The following is a 19,426-nucleotide window of genomic DNA, read 5'->3' as shown; positions in this document are numbered from 1 at the left end:
CGGTGGCGGGAACGGCGTCGCTCTCTGCGCCTGCGCGGTGACGCCTCGCCGCGTGCCGAAGCGGTTGGACTCCGCGAGGTACCGCGGCCTGCGCCCGCCGTGGAGGCTGCGCGCCCCGGGCCGTGCTCGGTCCCTGCTGCTCTGTGGGACAAGGGCTGGGTGTCTGTGCTGGTACAGGAGAGATCTGGGAAGGGCGGGAATTGTCTGTGACTTCCGATGGGAGGGTTTGGGGCTCCCCATCCCCGCTTGGCATCCTGGTGCTGGAGAGGGAGGCTGCAGCAGCAGGGAGGATCTCATCCTGCTTTCCACTCTGTGAGTTATTTCATTATGATTCGTGTCAATACTGTGAGAGATTTCATTATGATTCGTGTCGATAAGGAAGTGCTAAAAGAGGGCCTCATAAGGGAAAGCTAAAAACTAACTCACGCTAAGCCTAACAGGAAAGGAACAAGTCCAGCTCGCCTAACAGACAAGCTTGTGCAACGCGTCTGGTGCAGCGGAAAACTCATCTGCCAGTTCCAGGTGAAGAGGATCTTCACCACAACCCCAAAAGGAGCAACGACAAGTCCAAGAATAGTCCACGCATGCGCAGAATCAAGCACCAAGGCAATAATCGGGTGATCAGAACGAGGGACGGGCATCCTGTAGATCTTTTTGCAAATCATTCCGACACATCGTTCTCTACTCCCTATAAAAAACCCTAGCACCCCTCCCTCGCTGTGCGTGCTGGTGGAGCACAGACTCCCCGCGCACACGGCGCCGCTTGCTTGCTCTATATCGTAATAAATAAATGTATGCAACAATTGGTGGTTGCTATCGATGAATTTATTACAGTGTTAATAAAGAAGTACTAAGACATAGATAAGGGAAAGACTAGAAGCTAATGAATACTAACTAAAAAGGGAAAGAACAGGTGTCACGTAGAGGATTAGCTTGTGCAACACGCCTAAAGGACAAGCTTATGAGGAAAAAAAAACACTTCACCCTCAGCCACAGAAGGACAGTCTTGTGGTCACAAATGAGGAAGAGAACCCTCACCCCCACGCCAGAAGGAGCAAGACTGAACCCAAGAGCGAGTCCACACATGCGCAGGGTTAAACGGCTGAAACAACAGTCACTGAAGCAACAGTCAGGGATCAGCACTGGGAGTGGACTTGCTGTAAATCCTTCTGTAAATCCTTCTCCATGCCCTATAAAACCCCTAACACCCCTCCTTTGGGTGTGCGTGTGGGTGGAGCGAAGACTCCCTGCGCAACCAGCGCTGCTTGCTTGCTCTGTATCACAATAAATAAATTTATGCAACAATTGGCGGTTGCTATCAATGAATTTATTACAACTCCATCTGTCCTCTCTGCAGCCCCATCCACGTCAGGCTGGGCCACCGCCTCCCCGTGCCCATGACCCCCAGGATGCCTGGCGCGATCCTCCACGGGAGCACCAGCACTGGAGAGCCAGGGGAAGAGGGCATCTGGTAAGAGATTGGGGTGAGCAGCTGGGCAGAGCTGTTGGGGTTTTCCTCCAAATTTGGGTTGGCCAAAGGTTGGGACTCCCGTGGGAAGAGGAGGGTTGGAAAGAGCTCAGGGGGCAGGGGAACCCAGAGCAAAACCAAAATCCCCATGGAAGCCTGCAGGATGCGTGGCTACTCTGAATGAGCTGCTGTCCTCACCTGCAGCGATTTGCTTTGGCAGCCTGGTCCCTGGCAGCCCAGGCCTTTCCCTGGCCCTGTTGAGTTCCTCTGGAATGAGGAGAATGGGAGATGGGCCCTGTCAGGAAGTAGGAATGTTTGTTCAAGACTGATAAGCAAAAAGGGCATAGCTTGCGAAATGTTTGTCAGGAAGTAAGAATGTGTAGCTTGCAAAAACCTATGGAACTTGAAACAATATGGTCAAAAGTTAGCAATTGTGGAACTGACCAGTAAAGTTGTAACGCACCATATATGGAAATCACTAGAAGAGGTCAAGAAGAATATGCTGAGGAAACAGAAGAAGACTCCCTAGCCACAGCTCGATCATGCGCAGAGTACACCACGACAGGAAGAAAATTGTATAAAAGGACCGTATGCTAGTTCAAACCTCGCGGCAATTGGCGGAACATAGATTCCCTTGTCGCCCAGCGCTGCATTGCCTCTTTGTTCTTTGCTCATTATAATTAATAAATTTGATAATTGAAACCTCAAATTTTAGTCCATTATTCTATCAATAACAGGCCCCCCAGAAGTGTGATGTGCCTCCACCTGCCTGGAACTACAGAGAGGACCACCAAAGCCATGAGGTAATGTTTGTCTAGGACTTGCAGCCAGTGAGGAGAGGCGGGCTGGGGAGGGTTGGTGGTGTGATAAGAATGGCAGACAGGGTCATGTTTCTCTGCTGTGGTGTTAGGGGGGGACAGATGATGAAGGCTGCTGTTATGGATGTGCCACATCAAGTGGGGAGCCTGCCTTGTGTCTGTGCAAGGATCCATCTGCTGGGAGGTCTCACATAGAGAAGTTCTTGTAGGGTAGCTCTTTCTGAGACGCTCTCTTCTGGGTAGATGCTGAGTTGCCTTTCTCTCTTTAGAGACAGTAAGCGTTGGAGAACACTGCCACCTGGAGCAGCCATTGCCTGTTGCTGACTTCGGCTTTCCTGTGCTGATTTTCAGTTTCCCAATCTGATTTCTGCTTTCCCAGATAGCAGGATCATTATTGTAGTTTCTTTCTTCCCTACTTATCGAGAATCTCTCAAGATCCTCACTTTTTCAAGTGTACTTCTCAAGGATGCTCCTCTAGGATGTGCTGGGTTCCCAGCTTGGTAGTTCCTGGGCCAGCATGTCTCTTTCTCTGTGTTCTTTTCCACTTACTATCTGGTCACCCTTATGGCTGCTTCTGTCACTAAGGGAAAACAGAAGCTCATGGTCAGCGTAAAAGAGCAAAAAGAGAAGCTCATTGCCAGCAAACACATGCTGCACACTTGCTCCTGAGCAGACACATCCTCCCCAGCCATGGCAAGCTGCCCGTGCAGTGGTTCAGTGGCAAAAACCAAAAATCTGGGGTGTCCCGGGCCATGCGCTTCCCCTGCTGTGGAAAGTTACCACCTGGTGAGTGCCATCACCTCCTGGCCAAGCCAGTGCTGGTTGGACTGGAAGATTTATGTGCCTGGGAACAATGTTTCATAGCGGATGATAAGGGCAGCTGTGCTGCTGCCTGAGGCTTGCTGCGTGCAGGATGAGAGATAAGAGAGAAAAGCATGGAAAGTGAGGGAATGCCTGCAACGCTGTGTGGGATGTTGCCTGTGTCTGAGTGAATTTTCCAGACATGGCTGCCAGAGCTGGGGTGTTGGCAACCCACGCTGCTCCGATCCAAAAGGCATCACTGTATAAGCTCTGGTGGGACGTGTCGGCAGGATGGCAATAGATGGGCATAGCCTTGCACATGCGCGTTTTACTCAGCTCTGGCTCTGCAGCGCTGCTGGTCACTTCCTTCTTTTTTTGGCTCTTTCCTGCTCTTTGCTACACTTTAAGGAACTGTAGCTATTCCCGCTTCTGCCTTATCCCCTTCCCCTACTTTCCTCAGCCCCTGGGCTTTGCCCTTTCAGAAGCCAGCTCCATCGCTCCAAGGGCTGCAGTTTCAGCCTTCACTGCTTTTTCTGAGGGGGGAAACTTTGTTCTCTGCCAGCTCTGCAGGGGACTTTTGCACCACTGAGGCACTCGCAGAGGCCTGTGCTGTCGCTGCTGCGGGGCACACACGCAGCCCACGCAGGCAATGGACATTGCTCATAAAGAGATGCTCTGCTGCTCTCTCCAGGGACAGCAAACCTTGCAAATTTGGGTCTAGCTCAAACTGTTCTCCAGTGACAGAGACTTCTGTTTTACCTGCTGATTTTCTGCCAGATCTGTGTTTTCGTCTGTGTTCACGTATATGTCATGATACCATGCACAGCCACCTGTTTGCTAAGCTCCGCAAAATAAGGTCATATCAAGCAAAAAAAGGTCCTAGACTTTTACACCGTGAACCCTGTAACTGCTCTATCTTATAACCTTACTATACAAGCAATAAATATTAAAAAGAATCTGGTCACCTAACAGACATTTCTGTAGCAGTGCTTTTAGATTAGAGATTGATGAGAAAGATGGACAGTGAATGCAAAGCAGAGCTGGAGTTCCCTGCAAGGAACTGGAGGGTCAACAGGAGTCCCTGAGCCAAAACTTGTGGTGCCCATCCTAGGCGAGACCACCTGCTCACCCAGTTGGCATTGTCCCCACGTCCCTGCGAGCTCTTTATCCTCCTGTCTGCAGATGTCTGGGTCATCAGGAGGCGGACCTGGATCTGGTAGGAAGACAGCAGCCAAGGAGCTGCCATAGCTTCCGGATGTTCCCCTTGCAAGGGTGACGTGCTGCCACACTGGCCTTCTAGGCTGTGGACGTGTTTGTCCATGCTGCTGTATCCTCTTCCCAAATCCCAAAGAGCTAATTGATCCGCCCAGTTAGTTAATTGATTTGTAGCTATTAGAGGCTACAATTAACCGACCAGCTGGAAAGCTGTGTGTTATCTGCCCGGTGGGAGCAGCGCTGAGAAGCAGCCAGCTCCAATGGGCCACGAGCTGCCCCATCACTGTTAACAGCACTGCTCACTTGGCATCTTTTAAGGTTTTACTCTGCTTAAGACTTGGAATTTTTCTTTTTATCTTCTCCTTTGCTAGTGTTTGGCAGCAGCAAGCTCAAGCTTGGTCTCCCTGTTTTCCCTTATCTCCTTCCCGTGTTACTGCAAGGTCACAAACTTTGCTTTACTCTCTGGAATAAGGAGGGGAGTTAGCATTGCAGGACAGACCAGTTTGGACCAGCTTGTTATCAGTGTGTTCCCAGCCACCATCCAAACCCACATCAACTTTCAGACCTGAAACAAAGCAGATGTTCATTAAGCAGCAGAAAAGTGATGCATCTCATTAGATGGCTGGGCGAGATGCCTGCACCTAGCACTAACATATTTGGCTGGGCAGTGCTAACAAAATGGGAACGCCGCTCAGGATGGAAACGAGGGGAAAGAGGAGGTGTCGTGTGCCTGGCTGCAGCAGCAGGGGTGTGCTGGGCAGGCAGCAGCCCCATGGGCAAAGCTTGCCAGCAGCCCCAGGCTCAGCCCATGGGGCTTGCAGTGCTGCAAGCCGGAGATGAACCCCGCTATGGTGTTAGAAGGTGAGCAGACACAGACGGCTTTGGCAGCACGTCATCCCCAGGCAGCTCTTGGCCAACCCAGCAGAGCTGAACTGCAGCTTCCCAACTGTCCTGGTGCAGCTGAGCCGGCCCTGCACGAGGAGCGGAGTTCTCTGCTCCTCAGCCTCCGCCATCTACGTAGGTGAGTGTGAAGGCAGCACCCCTTTGTGCTGAGCCCTGTCCTGCCAGGGCAACACACCAAGCAGACGCTCCTCTCAGCCTTCCCTCTCACCTCCTTGGGCTGTGCCAGAGCAGCCGTGCTGCTGGGGTGCGCTGCTCCCCAAAATGCCCCTAGCACAAAGCTGGGAGCGTCCTGGGGAACCCGTGGCTGTGGCTGATCTAGGCAGAGGCATGCCCTGGGGACGGGGGCTCTGTGCCCAGGAGATGTGCTTACTCTGTTCCTGACCGTCCCTGCAGCAGCCTCCAGAGGTGGGAATGAGGCAGGAATGGGGGCTGTGGTGCGGCCAATCGAGTAACTGGCACAACGTAGCCATTTTGAAGGCTCTGCATTAAACTGGGCCTTAAACCAACGTTAGTAAGAGGGATTAGGGAGAAGAAATTGTCTATTTCTGTTTATTAGAGACCAGTTGGAGAAGAGGTGCCTTTTGGGGTCTGTGCAGTTGTTAGGAGATAAGGGGGGGGTGCTGTCGTGCCCTGTTCCCTGGCTCATAGCAACCAGCGAGAAGACAGTGATTGCAGCACACTTCACTGACGCATATCAGGTGCACTCAGACAATTTATTAAACATGCTATGAGCAAGCTGTTACAGTCTATATCTAATCAGTATCCCGCGAAATGTCAGTTAGGTTAGGTAAGTCTATATGACCTGTCCTGCTGGCACACCGGTCGCAGGTCTGGATCCAGGGGTTGCATGCTGGGGAGGTCTCAGGCTGGCTGAGATGAGCCCCAGATGTGCTCCAGCATCCTGCCTAGAAACCCTTTTCTCATGTGCTTTCCCATTATAACCAATAAAACACTAAGTCCCAAGTTACGCAAACTAAGGTATAAACATGGGTATAGAAAACACATGAGTTGTGGGGAAAAAAAGGAAAGCAAAGGAAGCAAATCTTCTTATTGATTCCTTAAGACCTTGTTTTTGTTCCACTGTTTTATGTTTTCCATGTCTTTGCCAAAGGTGTTATTCTCTCTTTTTCTTGACAGTTTCCGGTCACAGCTCGGGTTCTTGAAGTGAGTACTAGGCTGTGTGGTGTTAAACATAGATAGGGTGGCTGGAGTGACAGAGGCACAGCTATGGCCTTATCCAGCCTGCCCAACTAGGGGCAGCTCTCGTTATCAAACAGAGGCCGGCTACCGGACCTGTGCCGTGTCCTGTTCTCTGGTCTTACGTGACCTCTCCCCTCCTTCGGCAGGCTGTGCTTGGGCCATATTCCACAGCTGCCAGCCATACTTTGTGCTTCTCTTGTTGATGAGTGTTCCCAGCAGCTGCAACCAATGTTAGGAGGTGCTCTGTAAAAACTGAAGACTCCTGGAAGGTGTTGCAGCTTGCCTTTTGGCACCTTGCAGCAAATAAGTGGGCAGGAGGGGAACAAAGGTAGCTGGCCAGGGGGGGATTATCACCCAGCTGCTGACACCCACTGCTTCCTGTTGGGCTGCATTCAGCAAACAGAGGTGGTGCAATCAGCCCTGCGCGTGTAGGGGTTTCTGTCCCTGTTGCATCCCACGCTCACGGGTGCTGGGTCTCTTCCAGCAGCTGAGCCCCCTTCAAGGACCCCTTGGAGCAGTGTGCCAGGTAAAACCCCGGTCTGGAGATAAAGACGTTTGGTTTTTTTTCTTGCTATTACTCTCCTTGCTGTCCCATAGTTTGGGCCGTGCTGCTCTCTGGGACAAGGGGTGGCTGTGTGTGCTGTGGCTCACCCACACCCTATTCTTTACAGCCAAGCACCTCCTCCCTGCACGGATCAAGGCTGGAACAACACTTTGGCAAGATGTCCTCAAAGAGGTTCTGCAGGAGGGGGCCTCGGGCCTTTCCCTGGGAGGTAGGTGGGGCTGCAGTTGTGGCTGGGAGCACAGGAGCTTTGTGGGACTTGTCTCTGGGGCAGCGTGCATGGGTACCCACTGCTCCATCCCTTGTGATGCAGAGTAGCTGGGAGAGCGTCTCTGTGGTACAGGAGAGATTTGAGAATGCTGGGAATTGTCTGTGACTTTGGACGGGAGGGTTTTGGGCTCCCCATCGCTGCTTGGCATCCTGGTGGTGGAGAGGGAGGCTGCAGCAGCAGGGAGGATCTCATCCTGCTTTCCACTCCCTGTGTCCTCTCTGCAGCCTCATCCACGTCAGGCTGGGCCACCACCTCCCCGTGCCCATGACCCCCAGGATGCCTGGCGCGATCCTCCACGGGACCACCAGCACTGGAGAGCCAGGGGAAGAGGGCATCTGGTAAGAGATTGGGGTGAGCAGCTGGGCAGAGCTGTTGGGGTTTTCCTCCAAATTTCGGTTGGCCAAAGGTTGGGACTCCCGTGGGAAGAGGAGGGTTGGAAAGAGCTCAGGGGGCAGGGGAACCCAGAGCAAAACCAAAATCCCCATGGAAGCCTGCAGGATGCGTGGCTACTCTGAATGAGCTGCTGTCCTCACCTGCAGCGATTTGCTTTGGCAGCCTGGTCCCTGGCAGCCCAGGCCTTTCCCTGGCCCTGTTGAGTTCCTCTGGAATGAGGAGAATGGGAGATGGGCCCCCCAGAAGTGTGATGTGCCTCCACCTCCCTGGAACTACAGAGAGGACCACCAAGGCCATGAGGTAATGTTTGTCTAGGACTTGCAGCCAGTGAGGAGAGGCGGGCTGGGGAGGGATGGCGGTGGCCATGGCACCACAGATAGGCAGAGGGCAAAAGGGGGCACGGGTGGTTTACTGCCCTGTGATGAGGACAGCAAACAGCGTTGCATTTCCGTGCACTGTGCTGGCAGCAGAGGCAGTGCTCCTCTGCCCTTGTGCCAGCTGCTGTGTCTCCTTACTTGCTCAAGGTGTAAATCACTGCTCCCCTCAGATACCACCACTGCGTCACCAGGACTTCTTTGCCCAGCCTGAGTTCCCCAGCCAGGAGCAGCGTCCTGCTGGATTCCTACGGTGGGTGCCTGCACCAGGGGTGGGACAATGGGCTGGAAAGGGGTTGGCTTCTGCATCCTGCTGCGGGTCTGGGCTGAGCATAGCTCCCATGCATTGGCGGAGGAATGGTGGTCCCCTCTGGGATCTCAGGTGGCGGGGAAGCTGTGCTGAATGTGCCAACAGGTCTAGGCTCAGCTCTAGCACACAGCAATTGGCTGGGGGCAGCAGGTGGGTGCACTGGGTTAAATAGTACTCCAGGGCAATGCAGCGTTGAAGCTGACCCTCCTGGAGGTGGGAGGTTGCACCAGAGATCCTTGCCAGCCTGAATTTCCCTTGGGGCTGCTTTTTCTCCTGTAGGGAACAAGAAGTCTTCCAGGACAACTACGCACCCCAGCGCCTTTGTGGCCCATACCGGAGACGCTGCCGACTCCTGCTCCCCATCAAGCAAGAGACAACACACCGCAGCCGTTCTCCCAGGAGCTCCCCAGGTTTGTGCTGCTGCAGTGCTGGCTGTCGGCAGCTGCCCAGGACCCCTCTGTGGCGTGTGCAGCCAGCAGCGCCTGCATGGGGAGGATTAGCACTTTGTGTATTAAGTCCCATTGTGTTTCCACAGGGTACCATCCGTCCTCCAAGCCCTCTCGGTCCTGCTCCCCGAAGAGCCAGCCAGGGGTCAAAGAGCACCTCAGTGCTCCCCAGTCACCTACTACCTGCAAAAACAGTGTGCAAAGCAAGGAGCAGGTGGATGAGGTGAGTTTTTTACCCCAAGTACACAGCGGTGACTCGAATTTCATGGCTATGTGAATCTGTTGGTGCTGCCATGCACTTGACCAGCATCATTTCCCCCAGGGCCTGCTGGTGGCAAGCAGTGAGGCGCTGGATCCGCCCGGGCATGCAGAGAAGAGCCCAGAGAAGAGCCTGGCCACCAACCCCCAGGCAACGGAGCAGGAGCCCGCAGCAGGATCAAAGCCAGTATGTGTGCACCTCTTTCCCAAGTGCATACTGAGATACTTTCTCCCCAGGGGCTGCCCAACTCGGAGCATCCCTTTGACCTGTGTAACACCTCGCTTCTCTCTCTTTCCCTCTTCACCTCAGTATCTCTTGGACAGAATTGGAAGCAGGATGTTTTCCCGACTCTTCTCTTGGGCTGCAAAGCCCCCTTTTTTTTGGCTTTTCTGGGTTTTTGCACTCTGTCTGTCCTCTCTCCCAGCTGTTTTCTCTGGGACAGATGAACATCCCTGCCTCACGCTATTGCATGCCTGCAGGTTGAGCCACAAGGTGGACAGGAAGCTGCAGGCAACCAGCAGCCCTCTGCTTTGGAATTGGAGCCAGTCTCACTGGAGATAACCTGCACCAGGAAGGAGGAAGCCTTGGAGCTGGTATGCACTCGTGCATCTGCCTCTTCTTTCTGCCTAAATGTCATGCCACGAGGGAGGTGGGATTTTGCGGTCCCCTCCATGAACCTCATTTTTCCATTTGCCCGGGGTGTATCAAAATCCCTTTCTGTGGACTCTGAAATGCATCTGTAGGGCTTTGCACAGATAAAGCCACACAGCCCAAGTGTCAGTGAGGCTAGTGGAAGTGCTGAGCCGTATCCCTACAGTCCATTATCTCCGGAGCCTGCTGAGACTGTGAGTGCTGTTCCGATTTTGGAGGTACGTGCTGGGCTCTGCCTGCCCTCCCAGGGATGGCAGCATCTGCCACGTGTTGCTGGTGAAGCCGAGGCAGCAGCTGCCCTGGATGGTTTGGGTTTTATCCTGTGGCTGTACTACTCTGTGTTGTTTCCTCCTGGGAGAGAGTGCTTGAGATTTCCCTTCCTGAAGGCAGCAGCATTAGCTTGCAGTGCTGGCTCCTGCTGCTCTCACATAGCCTCTGTCTTCGTCCCCTGGGTGCTTTCCCACTGCTTCTGAGTGGCATTCACCAATCTGAAAACTCACAGATCCCACTGGAAGCTACTGCAGAGACCAACACACAGCCCAGCAAGGCCAGCTCCAACATCTGCGCTGAGGCAGCAGCATCACCCAGGACCGGGCACCCTCCCTGGGCTGGGACACAGCCGGTACGTGCACAGCCCTGCCCTCTCCTGTGCACTGTGCAGGAATGGCGGTGCCCTTGCGTCTCTGTGAAGCACCTGCAGGGAGGCTCAGGAACATTAATGTAACCCAGGAGCCTCGGGGGGATTTTCTCTGTGGCCTTCCCAGTCACAGGATTATGTCCTGGGGTTAAAGCCTTGCTTTGTTTGGATGCGGAGCCCACATCAGCCCTGGTGCTGGCAGTTCAGGAGAGGCCGATAACTGGAGTCAGTTTGGAGAAAGGCCAAGAAAATAACTTGGGGATTGAGAGTGTGCTGGAGCGTGAACAACCCCAGGAGTGGAGCTTTAATGAAGCAAACAAGAGAGTTGCAGAGAGGCTGATTTACTGCCAGTGGGTCCTTCAGGTCTCAAAGGCAAGGGTTCTGGGGCTGCTTGGAAGGGGGAAGCAAGGGGCAGCCTCCTGCACATGAGGGGAGAGTGGCGAGGTCCCAGTAGGTTCCCCCCCAGAGTGACTGGTCCCCAGCTGGCAGCTCCAATGTGGTGCCAGCCCCACACCTGTTCCCTTGCTCACGCCTTCTCCCCTTCAAAGCATCCAACTCTACCTCACTTCTTCCACCATCCAGGCTGCAGGCTTCCAGCACTTACCCTGCCCCCTGTGCTCTGCACATCATCCCACCGGCACAGACCTGCGATCTGCTGCCATCCTCGCCAAGAAGGAGAGCATCGAGCAGGTGAGTCCCAGCAGAGACACAGGGGTGTGGGACTGGTCATGGAGAAGATAACTCTGGAGGTTCAAAACCCACAGGGGAAAAAAGCAATGCTGGGTGATAGGCGAGCCCTGGGACAGTTCAGCATAGGACACCCTAAGGCAAAAAAAAAAATAAAAAAATCCCCAGGCAGAGGGCTTCGTGCTGTTGGTGGGGAGGTTTTGGGGTGCCTCATCCTGACCCCGTGCTACTCCCTGCAGGGGTACAAGCAGTTCTGCCTGAATTTTGCCATGGTGTCCATGATGCTGCTGCAGAAGGATCCCTCCATGGAGGTGGCTCTGATGCAGGCACTGAGAGCCAACCTGCTCCAGGTCCACAACCGCCTCGTGAAGGAGATGGAGGACTTCATCCAGCAGTATGACGAGACGCACCCCAGCCGCTGAGCGGGGTGCAGTGGGGCTGCACTGGCAGAGCCCGTGCTGGGGCTGTAGGGATGTGCTGATGTGGTCCCTCTTGGGGATGGGGGGGCTCAGGGAGGTGTCTTAGTTTGGAGGGTGGTTGGGTCTGATGTTTGCTGGTGGGTAATTGGGGGCTGTGGACAAGGGACAGGTCATACATAAGCCTGTATTTACAGTGACAGAGGGAGGTGGTTTTATTAGAGGGTGGGGGGAGGCAGAGTAACTGTGGGGAGGGGCCTCCCCTTGTCTTTATTCTATTCATGATTTTCATAGAGTCTCTCTTAAAACTCAGGGTTTGTTCTTGTTTTCATAAATAAAAATGAGTTTCTTTTGCAGCCCTGGTTTAGCCTTTGCATTGCTATAGCTCTGTTCCTGTTCTGCTGGGGCCAGTTTGCACAGGGAGGGGTCTCACAGTGACACCCCAGCCCGGTCCTTCCCTGGGGCCCCTCAGTTCCCATCGAACACAGTCTCCAGCAGCACGGTTAATGCTACTGCAACCCCAGGCTGGAGAGAAAGAGGCCAGCTGTGGTTGGCTCTCCTGTATTCAAGTCTCAGCTGAGCTTTATTGGAGCATAGTCCATCATGGTAGCAGAGCTGCCCCACCGGTCTCCTCCCTGCAGTGTGGGGCAGCATCAGCGCTTGTCTTTCAAGATGTCCCTGCAGGTGAGAGATTCTCACCTAGCATCTGGATCTGACCCTGGTGGCCAGATCCCTCCTGTCCAGTCTGGGCAGGAGTCCCTGCAGCAGGTGCCATGCAAGTGTCTGCCCTTGTCCTATGTCCTTGGCTGCCCTCCCCAATGTACAGCTGCTCTCTGAGGCTTTGGGCTTGTCTGAGACAGCAGTCAGAGACTGTGCCCCAGTGCGGGCTGCTGGTTCTCTGCTCCCTGCTCGCTTTACCTGTTCCTAATTGAGGGAGAGGCCAGCAGGAATTGCAGGCTGTGCTTTGCCAGCAGCTGCCGGTGAAAGATCCCAGTGGCTTCTCCCTCCCCTCCGCCACCCCAGCCTTGGGCTGTGTCCAAAAGATGCTTGGAATGCATTGAGACCACTGCAATCGTTGGCAGGATGGCAGTGCCATACATGGCACCCAGCTGCTGCCCCTCTGCTTAAACACCATGCAAAGTGCCACTTTGCCCCACTGCCTCTGCAGCACCTGGGGACCCTTGCTTGCTGAGTGTCCCTGTGCTAGGACACGCTGCAGTGCTTGCTGCTGCCCCGCAGCTTTGCCATCCTGCAACCCGCCCGCTCCAGGCGCTGGGGCTCCCTGCCCACAGAGTTCATCCCAGGCTTGGGGATGGGTTTCCCAAAGAAGAAGCCCTCCTCTTCTGAGTCCGAATCTGAAGATGAGGAGCAGGTGGGACACCAAGAGTCATCCTCTTCCATGACATCCTGTGGGTCAGTGTCCTCCAGACATGGGCTGGGTCGGGCAGGGCACACACCCACTTGAAAGTGTGGATTTCCATCATCCGCCAGTGTTCGGGGGTCAGGACCTCCCAGAAGCCTGCTGGGACCCCCTGTACTGGGCTGGGGATCAGAGGGGTGGCTGGCTGGCGGTCCTAGCATCCCTGTGCACACAGCATCCTTGCTCCTCTCCACAGCAGCTCCGTGGTCCTCAGGGCTCCTGAACGCAGGATGTGTGGAGGCATGATCTGGAAGCATCTCTGGAAGAAGGAAAACAAGGAAAGGTGAGGAAGGAGGAGGCTGAGCCTGCCTTGCTGCAGCTGCTTGTGCAGCAAGGGCTGCACTGGGATACAAAGCAGGGCTGTCCCAACCAAACCTCAGCTGCAGGAGGTGGGCTAGGAGCCCCCAGCTGCTGTTACAGCCCTGAGTTGGGCTGCATACATGTGCTGTACCCCCACTGAAGTACCCAGAACCTGGATTTGCTTCCATTTCCCTCCCAGCCCCTTGCAAGCGAAGGTCTCAGGTCCCTACCAGCCCCTTCCACCCGCTGTCTGCAGCCCCCAGCTGCCGCAGTGCTCCCAGCCCTGGTGGCATGGCTGGCTCGGGAGACGGGTGTTGAGTCAGGGGACGGGGCCGACACAAAGGCCGAGTCAGAGGAATCGGATGTGGTGGAAGCAGCAGAGGATGCATCCTGGCCCAGACTGCAGCTCTCGGAGCAGAAGAGCCGCCCGCAGCGGGCAGTGAGGGGCTGCCCACGCAGCGGCTTTCGGCAGAGGCTGCAGCAGAAGCAGGTGGCGTGGGCGTGCCAGTGCAGACCCTGGTGCGTGGCCTCTTCGCTGTCGACACCTGAGAGGGGATCACAAGTGAGGGGGGGGCTCTCCCACAGCTGCCCGCCCACCCACCCCTCCAGCAGCGCGGCCGTACCGATGGGCTCCCCGCAGGCCTGGCACAGCTCGGCAAAGAGGCTGTCAAAACAGCTGCGGCAGCAGGGCTGGCCGCTCCGCATCACGTAGCGCTGCCCATGCAGCGGCGCGTCGCACTCCAGGCAGCAGAAGTGCTCTGGGTGCCAGCGCCGGCCCTCTGCCTCGATGCACTCTTCCAAGAAGATCAGCTGGAAGGGGACAAACAAACCATCCTGTTGGTACCTAGCCACAGAATACATCGCCCAGAACGCACCTTTTTGTACTCTGAGGTGGGCATGGGGTTCTCTGGGGTGTGGGACGGGAGCTCCTCCGGCCCATCCTGCTGTGCTTGCAGCTGCCAGCAGAGCACAGGCGCACATAACGATGGCAGAACAGAGCCCAAAGCATCTCTCTGCCCGGTGCCCACCTGGTCACAGGAGGCACAGCGCGGCCGGAAGAGCTCGGCGTGGTGCCGGCCGCAGTAGATCCTCCCATCTTCCTGGAAGTAGATGAGGTCCACCAGGGGCTGGTGGCAGACGTGGCAGCAGAAGCAGGGCGGGTGCCAGAGCTGTTCTCCCAGCTGCGACGCCGCAATCCCAGGGTCCCCTTTGCTCAGCCTCCTGCCGCACTGCGAGGCACGGGATTGGGGTCAGGCTGCGTTTCGGGGACGGCCCCGCGCTGCCTGTGGGGGAGCGGCCTCACCTTCCTGCAGGGACAGCCGTGGCGGGCGCCTGGCACGGGCACTGCCACCCCCTGGCCCAGCGCGTCCCGTCGGCGGCGGGCGCTGAACGCCCGGAGCTGCTTCCTCTCCTCCTCCTCGAGGTCGGGGCAGTACCGCTCCTGCGCGGGGAGGTAGCGGTGAGGGACCCGCGCCAGCGGAGCGCGAGGAGGGCAGCATCAAGCGAACGCGTGCGTTTCTTACATCGCAGTCCTGAGGCGGCAGCTGCTGCAGGAGGGCTCTGACACGGAGCCGGCTCCTGTCGGCAAGTCGGGGGGAGTCCGGGGGGCGGTTCTCGAAGCAGGCGGCGACCTTGGGAAACACAGGCGGGTGACCGAGGGGATGAAGCGGCGTCACTTCGGCTAAAGCGCCGTCTGCCCCTCGGGGTCGGAGCTGCTCACCTCGGGGGGCGAGGGCTCTGCAGGGGGCTCCGAGTACTCTTCCAGGGCACAGCCGGAGTCGCTGTCGGACGAGGCCGGGGGGAGCGGGATGGCGGTGCCGCACGGGGGAGGCTCGTCTCGCTGGGGCCATGAGGGACTCGGCCGGGACATGAGCTGCGGAGAGAGGAGCGGAGCTGCGGGAGAGCCTCGGCGCAGAGAAGTCTGTCCCCAGGAGACTGTCATCCCGGTGGGACTGCGCCGCGGGGACCTCGAGGCCCTTCGGTGAGTCTCCGCAGAGATCTCTGGAGTTACAAACAAGCCCTCCCGGAGCAAGGCTGCTCGCCGGGGCGGGGGCTTTGCCTGCCGGGCGCGGAGCGCTGGGGAAAGGATAGTTGGGGGGGAGAGGGGGGACCGCGGGCGTTTGTGCTCACCCTGGGGCAGCTTCGGAGGAGCCGCACTTTGCCGTTTGCTCACCCACAGCGGAGATGTCCCCCAGCTGCCGCCAGCCCTTTGCCGGCACGGCTGAGCCCTGGGTTAGTGGCCTGTCCCTGAGCGGAGCAGTGGGAGGAGACCTCGGTCTCACCCAATTTGGTGGAAAATAATTTATTCCCTCCGGGCTGCTATTGTTCTGCCCCGAGCGGCTGTTCCTGCTCGCCCGGCGTGCCTGGCTCATGGCTGTGCGGTGCAAACCCGTCCCGTCCCGTCCCCTCCCCTCCCCTCCCCACGCGGCGTTTGTCACCACTCACTTCCTTCCTGGCTCGGCTTTCCAAAACAAAGCGATGCGGTGGCTCTAGGGCTCCCCGCACACCAGCCCGGAGCTCTCCCTGTGGGACCTGCTGCACCGTGCTGACACCCCCGGGAGCTGCCCTAGGGCTGCCATCCTCCACAAAAAGGCTTCCCGGGAAAGAGCGGCGAGGGTTGGTGACCTCAGCCCTCGGAGGCTCCAGGCCCTCCCACAGCTCTTCCCCAGCAGCAGTGCATCCTGCAGCGCAGCAGCTCAGGGCACCAGGACGTGTGTGCAGGGCTCTGAGCTCAGGATTCCCAGCCGTGCACCCAGGTCAATGATTAACGCGGCAGATTGGCAGTCAATGGGATAAAGCAGAAGGGCGGCTTGCTCCCTGGGGTCTGCCCATCCTTGCCAACACTGGAGCAGGCCAGCTGCATACTGCTTTTCAAAGCTGTGCGTGGCTATAGATTGCTGCTTGGAGGGGGTGGGATGAACACACCTGGCCCAGTTCTGTGTATTCGCAGCCCACAGTGGCACCGCCTTGGTGAAGGACCACCGGTGGTGTTGGATCAGTGAACAGTCTCAGCCCCACAGCTGCGATGGAGCATTGTCACATCCGTGGAGTGCTGAATTCAGACACCCGTGAGTGCAGCATGCTAGCCTTGCTGCCGCCTTCAGTCCCTGTGGGTAATGCATCCCTCCCACAGGACATGCACGGTAGCCCCAAGCTTTGCTCTGTTTGCTAAGATCCCAAATTGCACAGCTGATCTGCTGTCGTCGGACCACCCATGTGCCCCACAGATGCAGCAGAGTGGGTCCTACCCACACAGAGCATCTCATCCAGCAGGAGCCCGCTGGGGTAAGGCTGGGGACAGGGCTGTGAATCAATGGGACTGTGCAGGAGAACCCAGCCCAGCCCGGTTTGATGTGATTACGATGGCTGGCAGCCGTCTGGGCTGCAGACAGGTCCCTGTAATTAGACTGTGACAGCAGTACGCGCCTCCCATGCTAAGAAGCCGGGCAGCCCCAACAGGTCCATCTCCTCTGCTCCCATCCCCTCTGCCCTCCCCACTGCCTCCAGGCGGTCCCACATCACTCTTCCCTGCGGAGGGATGCGGAATGCTCCCAGCAGTGCTGGGCACGGAGCTGTGTCCCCCTCAGAAGGGACTGAGTGCCACCACACGGAGCACCTCCAGGCTTTTAGAGCCTCTAATCCCGGGGCTTTCTTCAAACTGACACCGTTCGGCCCTGCTCCAAAGGACGGCTGATGTCCCCACTGTGGCCCCCTGCCTGTTTGGAGCCTTTCAGTGCTCATAGGGCTGCAAACAGCCATCGCTGCCCCACTGCAGGCACCGCCCACCCCAGTGACCCCGTAGGATGCTCCTGCCTTGGGGAAGGGATCACAGCTCCCTGAAATCCATGGGAATTTTAATTCCCTGGAATCAGCCAGCCCCTGTCCCTATCTGTCTGCGGGAGCATGTGGGGCTTCTGGACCTTTCCTGCAGAGGTCACAGCATTGGCATTCAGCGCGGCTGATCTGTGCCTGCTGCAGCCAGTTGGGATCCTGAAGCCGCCTCCCCATGGCGGCAGCCCCACTTCCAGGCACCTCTGCCCTGTTTTCCCAGAGCACCAAACACCGCAGCTCCACGGCCCTGAGGAAACACAACTGCTGGCCATTGCCAAAAGGACCAGATTCTCTTTCCAACGCCCCAAACACTGGCAGCTCCCAGGGGCTCTGTACGCACACCTCACCCACGGGATAACCTGTTTGTGCTTCAGCTCCTGTCAACACAGCTGCAGCGAATGTACGTGGAAATAAAGATGCAGAGCCATAAAGATGCATCTCTCCAAGGGTGAGATAAGCTGACGTCTGGCAGGGTGAGCCGGAGCAGCTCGTCCTGCAGCATGGTGGGGCCAGGCTGGCAGAGCAGCTCGATGCTTGGTGTCACCGCACAGCCACCTCCAGGGCCATCGGCATGGGGGGCAGGCAGCACACTGCTGAGCCCCACACTGCTGCGGGTGAGGGGGTCTCAGCATCCCGCTCTGACACCCAAGGGACCGGAGGGGACGGTTGGGGCACGGCGGCTTGTTTGCCGGCAGGGGGACACGCCGGTGCTGCAGGGGGCATTTCGGAGCGGCAGTGACCTATCACCCCGCAGTAACGCGGGGCCGAGCGCAGCCCCAGCACCGCTCCGCGCCATCCGGACCAGACCAATCTCTGCGCGCTGCCCCATCGCCGACCCCGCACCGCCCCGTTCGCACCGCGCGGAGGAGGAACCCCCGCGGCACAACGCCCGTCCGGAGCTGCCCCCCACCCCGCACCTGCAGCCGGAGAGCGGGTGGGGGGCTCCCGAAGGACGTCGCTGTCCGGGGACACTTTCCCCGAAGACAAAGGCCTCGGGGGTAGCTCCCACCGCCGATTCCTCCCCGCAAAGAACCGGCCGACCCCCCTCTCTCTCGTGCCGGTTTCCACCCTTCCTTTTCCCCCCCCCAACAATTCCCGGACGGGGAAGCCATCCGGTACCCTCCCCGTTCCCGAGATCCCCGCCCCCCCAAGCCCCGCGGAAGCCCCTACCAGCCCGGTGCCGTCCCGTCCTGTCCCGTCGAGTCGGAGTTCTGAGCTGAGCGGACTTCGTAAAGCGAAAGGAAAACATTCAACATCCAAATGCAGCCGGGGCAGTGTTTCGTTTTTGTTTTTGTTTTTTCCTCCTTTCTTTCTTCCTTTTTTTTTTTTTTTTTTTTTTTTTTGTTGTTGTTATGTCAATCTGCCTGCCCAGGAAACTGGAGCCGTGTCAGCTGGGGTCCCAATTAGAGGCTCGTTAGCCTAAACCCACAGCGGCAGCCAATGGCAGGGAACGGGGAGGGGACGGGCAGGGGCCGGCGGAGGGTTAACCCTGCAGGGAACGCGCTCCCATCGCATCGTGTTTTCTCGCCACCTCTCATTTTCCGAGTATCCACGCCCCGCTTCGCCCCGGGTCGGCGTTTGGATGGCTTTTATGATCCGCCGCGATGTATTTTTCCTCCCTACATCAGAAAGAGCTGGAGCTTCATGAAAAGAGGGGAGGTGTCATTATGCCCCAGCGGAGAGGTGGGGAACCTCCGCGGGGTTCTCACCGGGCGCTCAGCCGTAGGGCAGCCAGGATGTCCTACTTTTCTCCCAGAGCCACTGAGTGTGGCTTCGGCGATGGCACTGGGGCAGGAATTGGGGTACGAGCCATCATTCCCAAAGCCTGCCAGGGCAGAGCCCAGCTGGTGGATTGCCTGAGGTTTTCCCACCTGCTGGTATGACCCCGGGCTGGTCACAACCAGCTCCATATGGAGCAGGCCCAGGGCTGAGCCCGGCGTTGGGGCTTTTGGGAGCCCTGTGTCGGTTTGTGAGGTCAGGACCAGTGCCTGGACTTGTGAAGGGATGGAGAGCTGTCAGAAGATGCACCGGGCTGGGACAGTGCTTTGGTTCCTGCACTGCGCTATTGTGTTTTATATCCCTGATTTTTGAAATTTCTATCTTGCATCTGCAGTGCTTTATATCTCTACAAAATTCCCTGGGCTGGGGAAGGAGGAGTGGGGAGGGGGACAGGGGTCGGGGATGCTGAGGCTTTCCTTCCCCTCCCCCTCCCCCCCCCGCCACTCGCAGATGGCTCCATGGGGCTGCACAGCACCAATTCTCAGGGACCTTGCAGGGCCCAGGCCCGCTCCAGGGGAGGGTCAGCACAGCGGGGGCCCTCAGCGCCACAGCTCCGTATTGCTTGGTCACTGCTGAGGACTTTGCTCCCCAGGGCCCCACAGCTGCCAGTGCAGCTTCACGGGGAGGGGGGGGTGATGGGCAAAGTCCTTGCTGGGAGACAGCGTGCTGCCGGGCTGGGGGTCGT

General features: G+C 57.3%; 2 protein-coding genes across 18 annotated transcripts; one reads left to right on the top strand and one right to left on the bottom strand.

The window, feature by feature from the left end:
- Positions 17 to 11,767, top strand: LOC110388220 (trithorax group protein osa-like). Of its 15 annotated transcripts, XM_021377272.1 has the most exons (18): positions 17 to 312; positions 441 to 1,171; positions 1,358 to 1,471; positions 1,689 to 1,760; positions 2,206 to 2,271; positions 6,890 to 6,931; positions 7,077 to 7,178; positions 7,463 to 7,576; positions 7,794 to 7,931; positions 8,179 to 8,258; positions 8,595 to 8,725; positions 8,851 to 8,984; positions 9,084 to 9,206; positions 9,500 to 9,613; positions 9,764 to 9,889; positions 10,174 to 10,293; positions 10,891 to 10,998; positions 11,235 to 11,767. In XM_021377272.1, the coding sequence occupies exons 2-18, from the start codon at positions 962 to 964 to the stop codon at positions 11,415 to 11,417; spliced, it is 1,977 nt and encodes a 658-aa protein (XP_021232947.1). In that variant the 5' UTR covers positions 17 to 312; positions 441 to 961; the 3' UTR covers positions 11,418 to 11,767. The 15 variants fall into 15 exon arrangements, with proteins under 15 accessions (XP_021232947.1, XP_021232954.1, XP_021232949.1 ...); XM_021377279.1 differs by lacking the exon at positions 441 to 1,171; XM_021377274.1 differs by having other exon boundaries at positions 17 to 1,159.
- On the bottom strand, positions 11,653 to 19,088 carry PRICKLE4 (prickle planar cell polarity protein 4). 3 transcript variants are annotated; one of them, XM_021377288.1, is made up of 8 exons: positions 18,133 to 19,088; positions 14,852 to 15,004; positions 14,655 to 14,762; positions 14,435 to 14,572; positions 14,160 to 14,360; positions 13,755 to 13,941; positions 13,362 to 13,676; positions 11,653 to 13,090 (listed from the first exon to the last, which is right to left on the bottom strand). In XM_021377288.1, the coding sequence occupies exons 2-8, from the start codon at positions 14,999 to 15,001 to the stop codon at positions 12,615 to 12,617; spliced, it is 1,575 nt and encodes a 524-aa protein (XP_021232963.1). In that variant the 5' UTR covers positions 15,002 to 15,004; positions 18,133 to 19,088; the 3' UTR covers positions 11,653 to 12,614. The 3 variants fall into 3 exon arrangements, with proteins under 3 accessions (XP_021232963.1, XP_021232964.1, XP_021232962.1); XM_021377289.1 differs by lacking the exon at positions 18,133 to 19,088 and adding an exon at positions 15,262 to 18,110; XM_021377287.1 differs by lacking the exon at positions 18,133 to 19,088 and having other exon boundaries at positions 14,852 to 18,111.

The sequence above is a fragment of the Numida meleagris genome, chromosome 25 (genome assembly GCF_002078875.1).
Source record: "Numida meleagris isolate 19003 breed g44 Domestic line chromosome 25, NumMel1.0, whole genome shotgun sequence".
Lineage (NCBI taxonomy): Eukaryota > Metazoa > Chordata > Aves > Galliformes > Numididae > Numida > Numida meleagris.
Note: the sequence above shows the minus strand (reverse complement) of the source record. Positions and strands in the feature narration are given on the sequence as shown.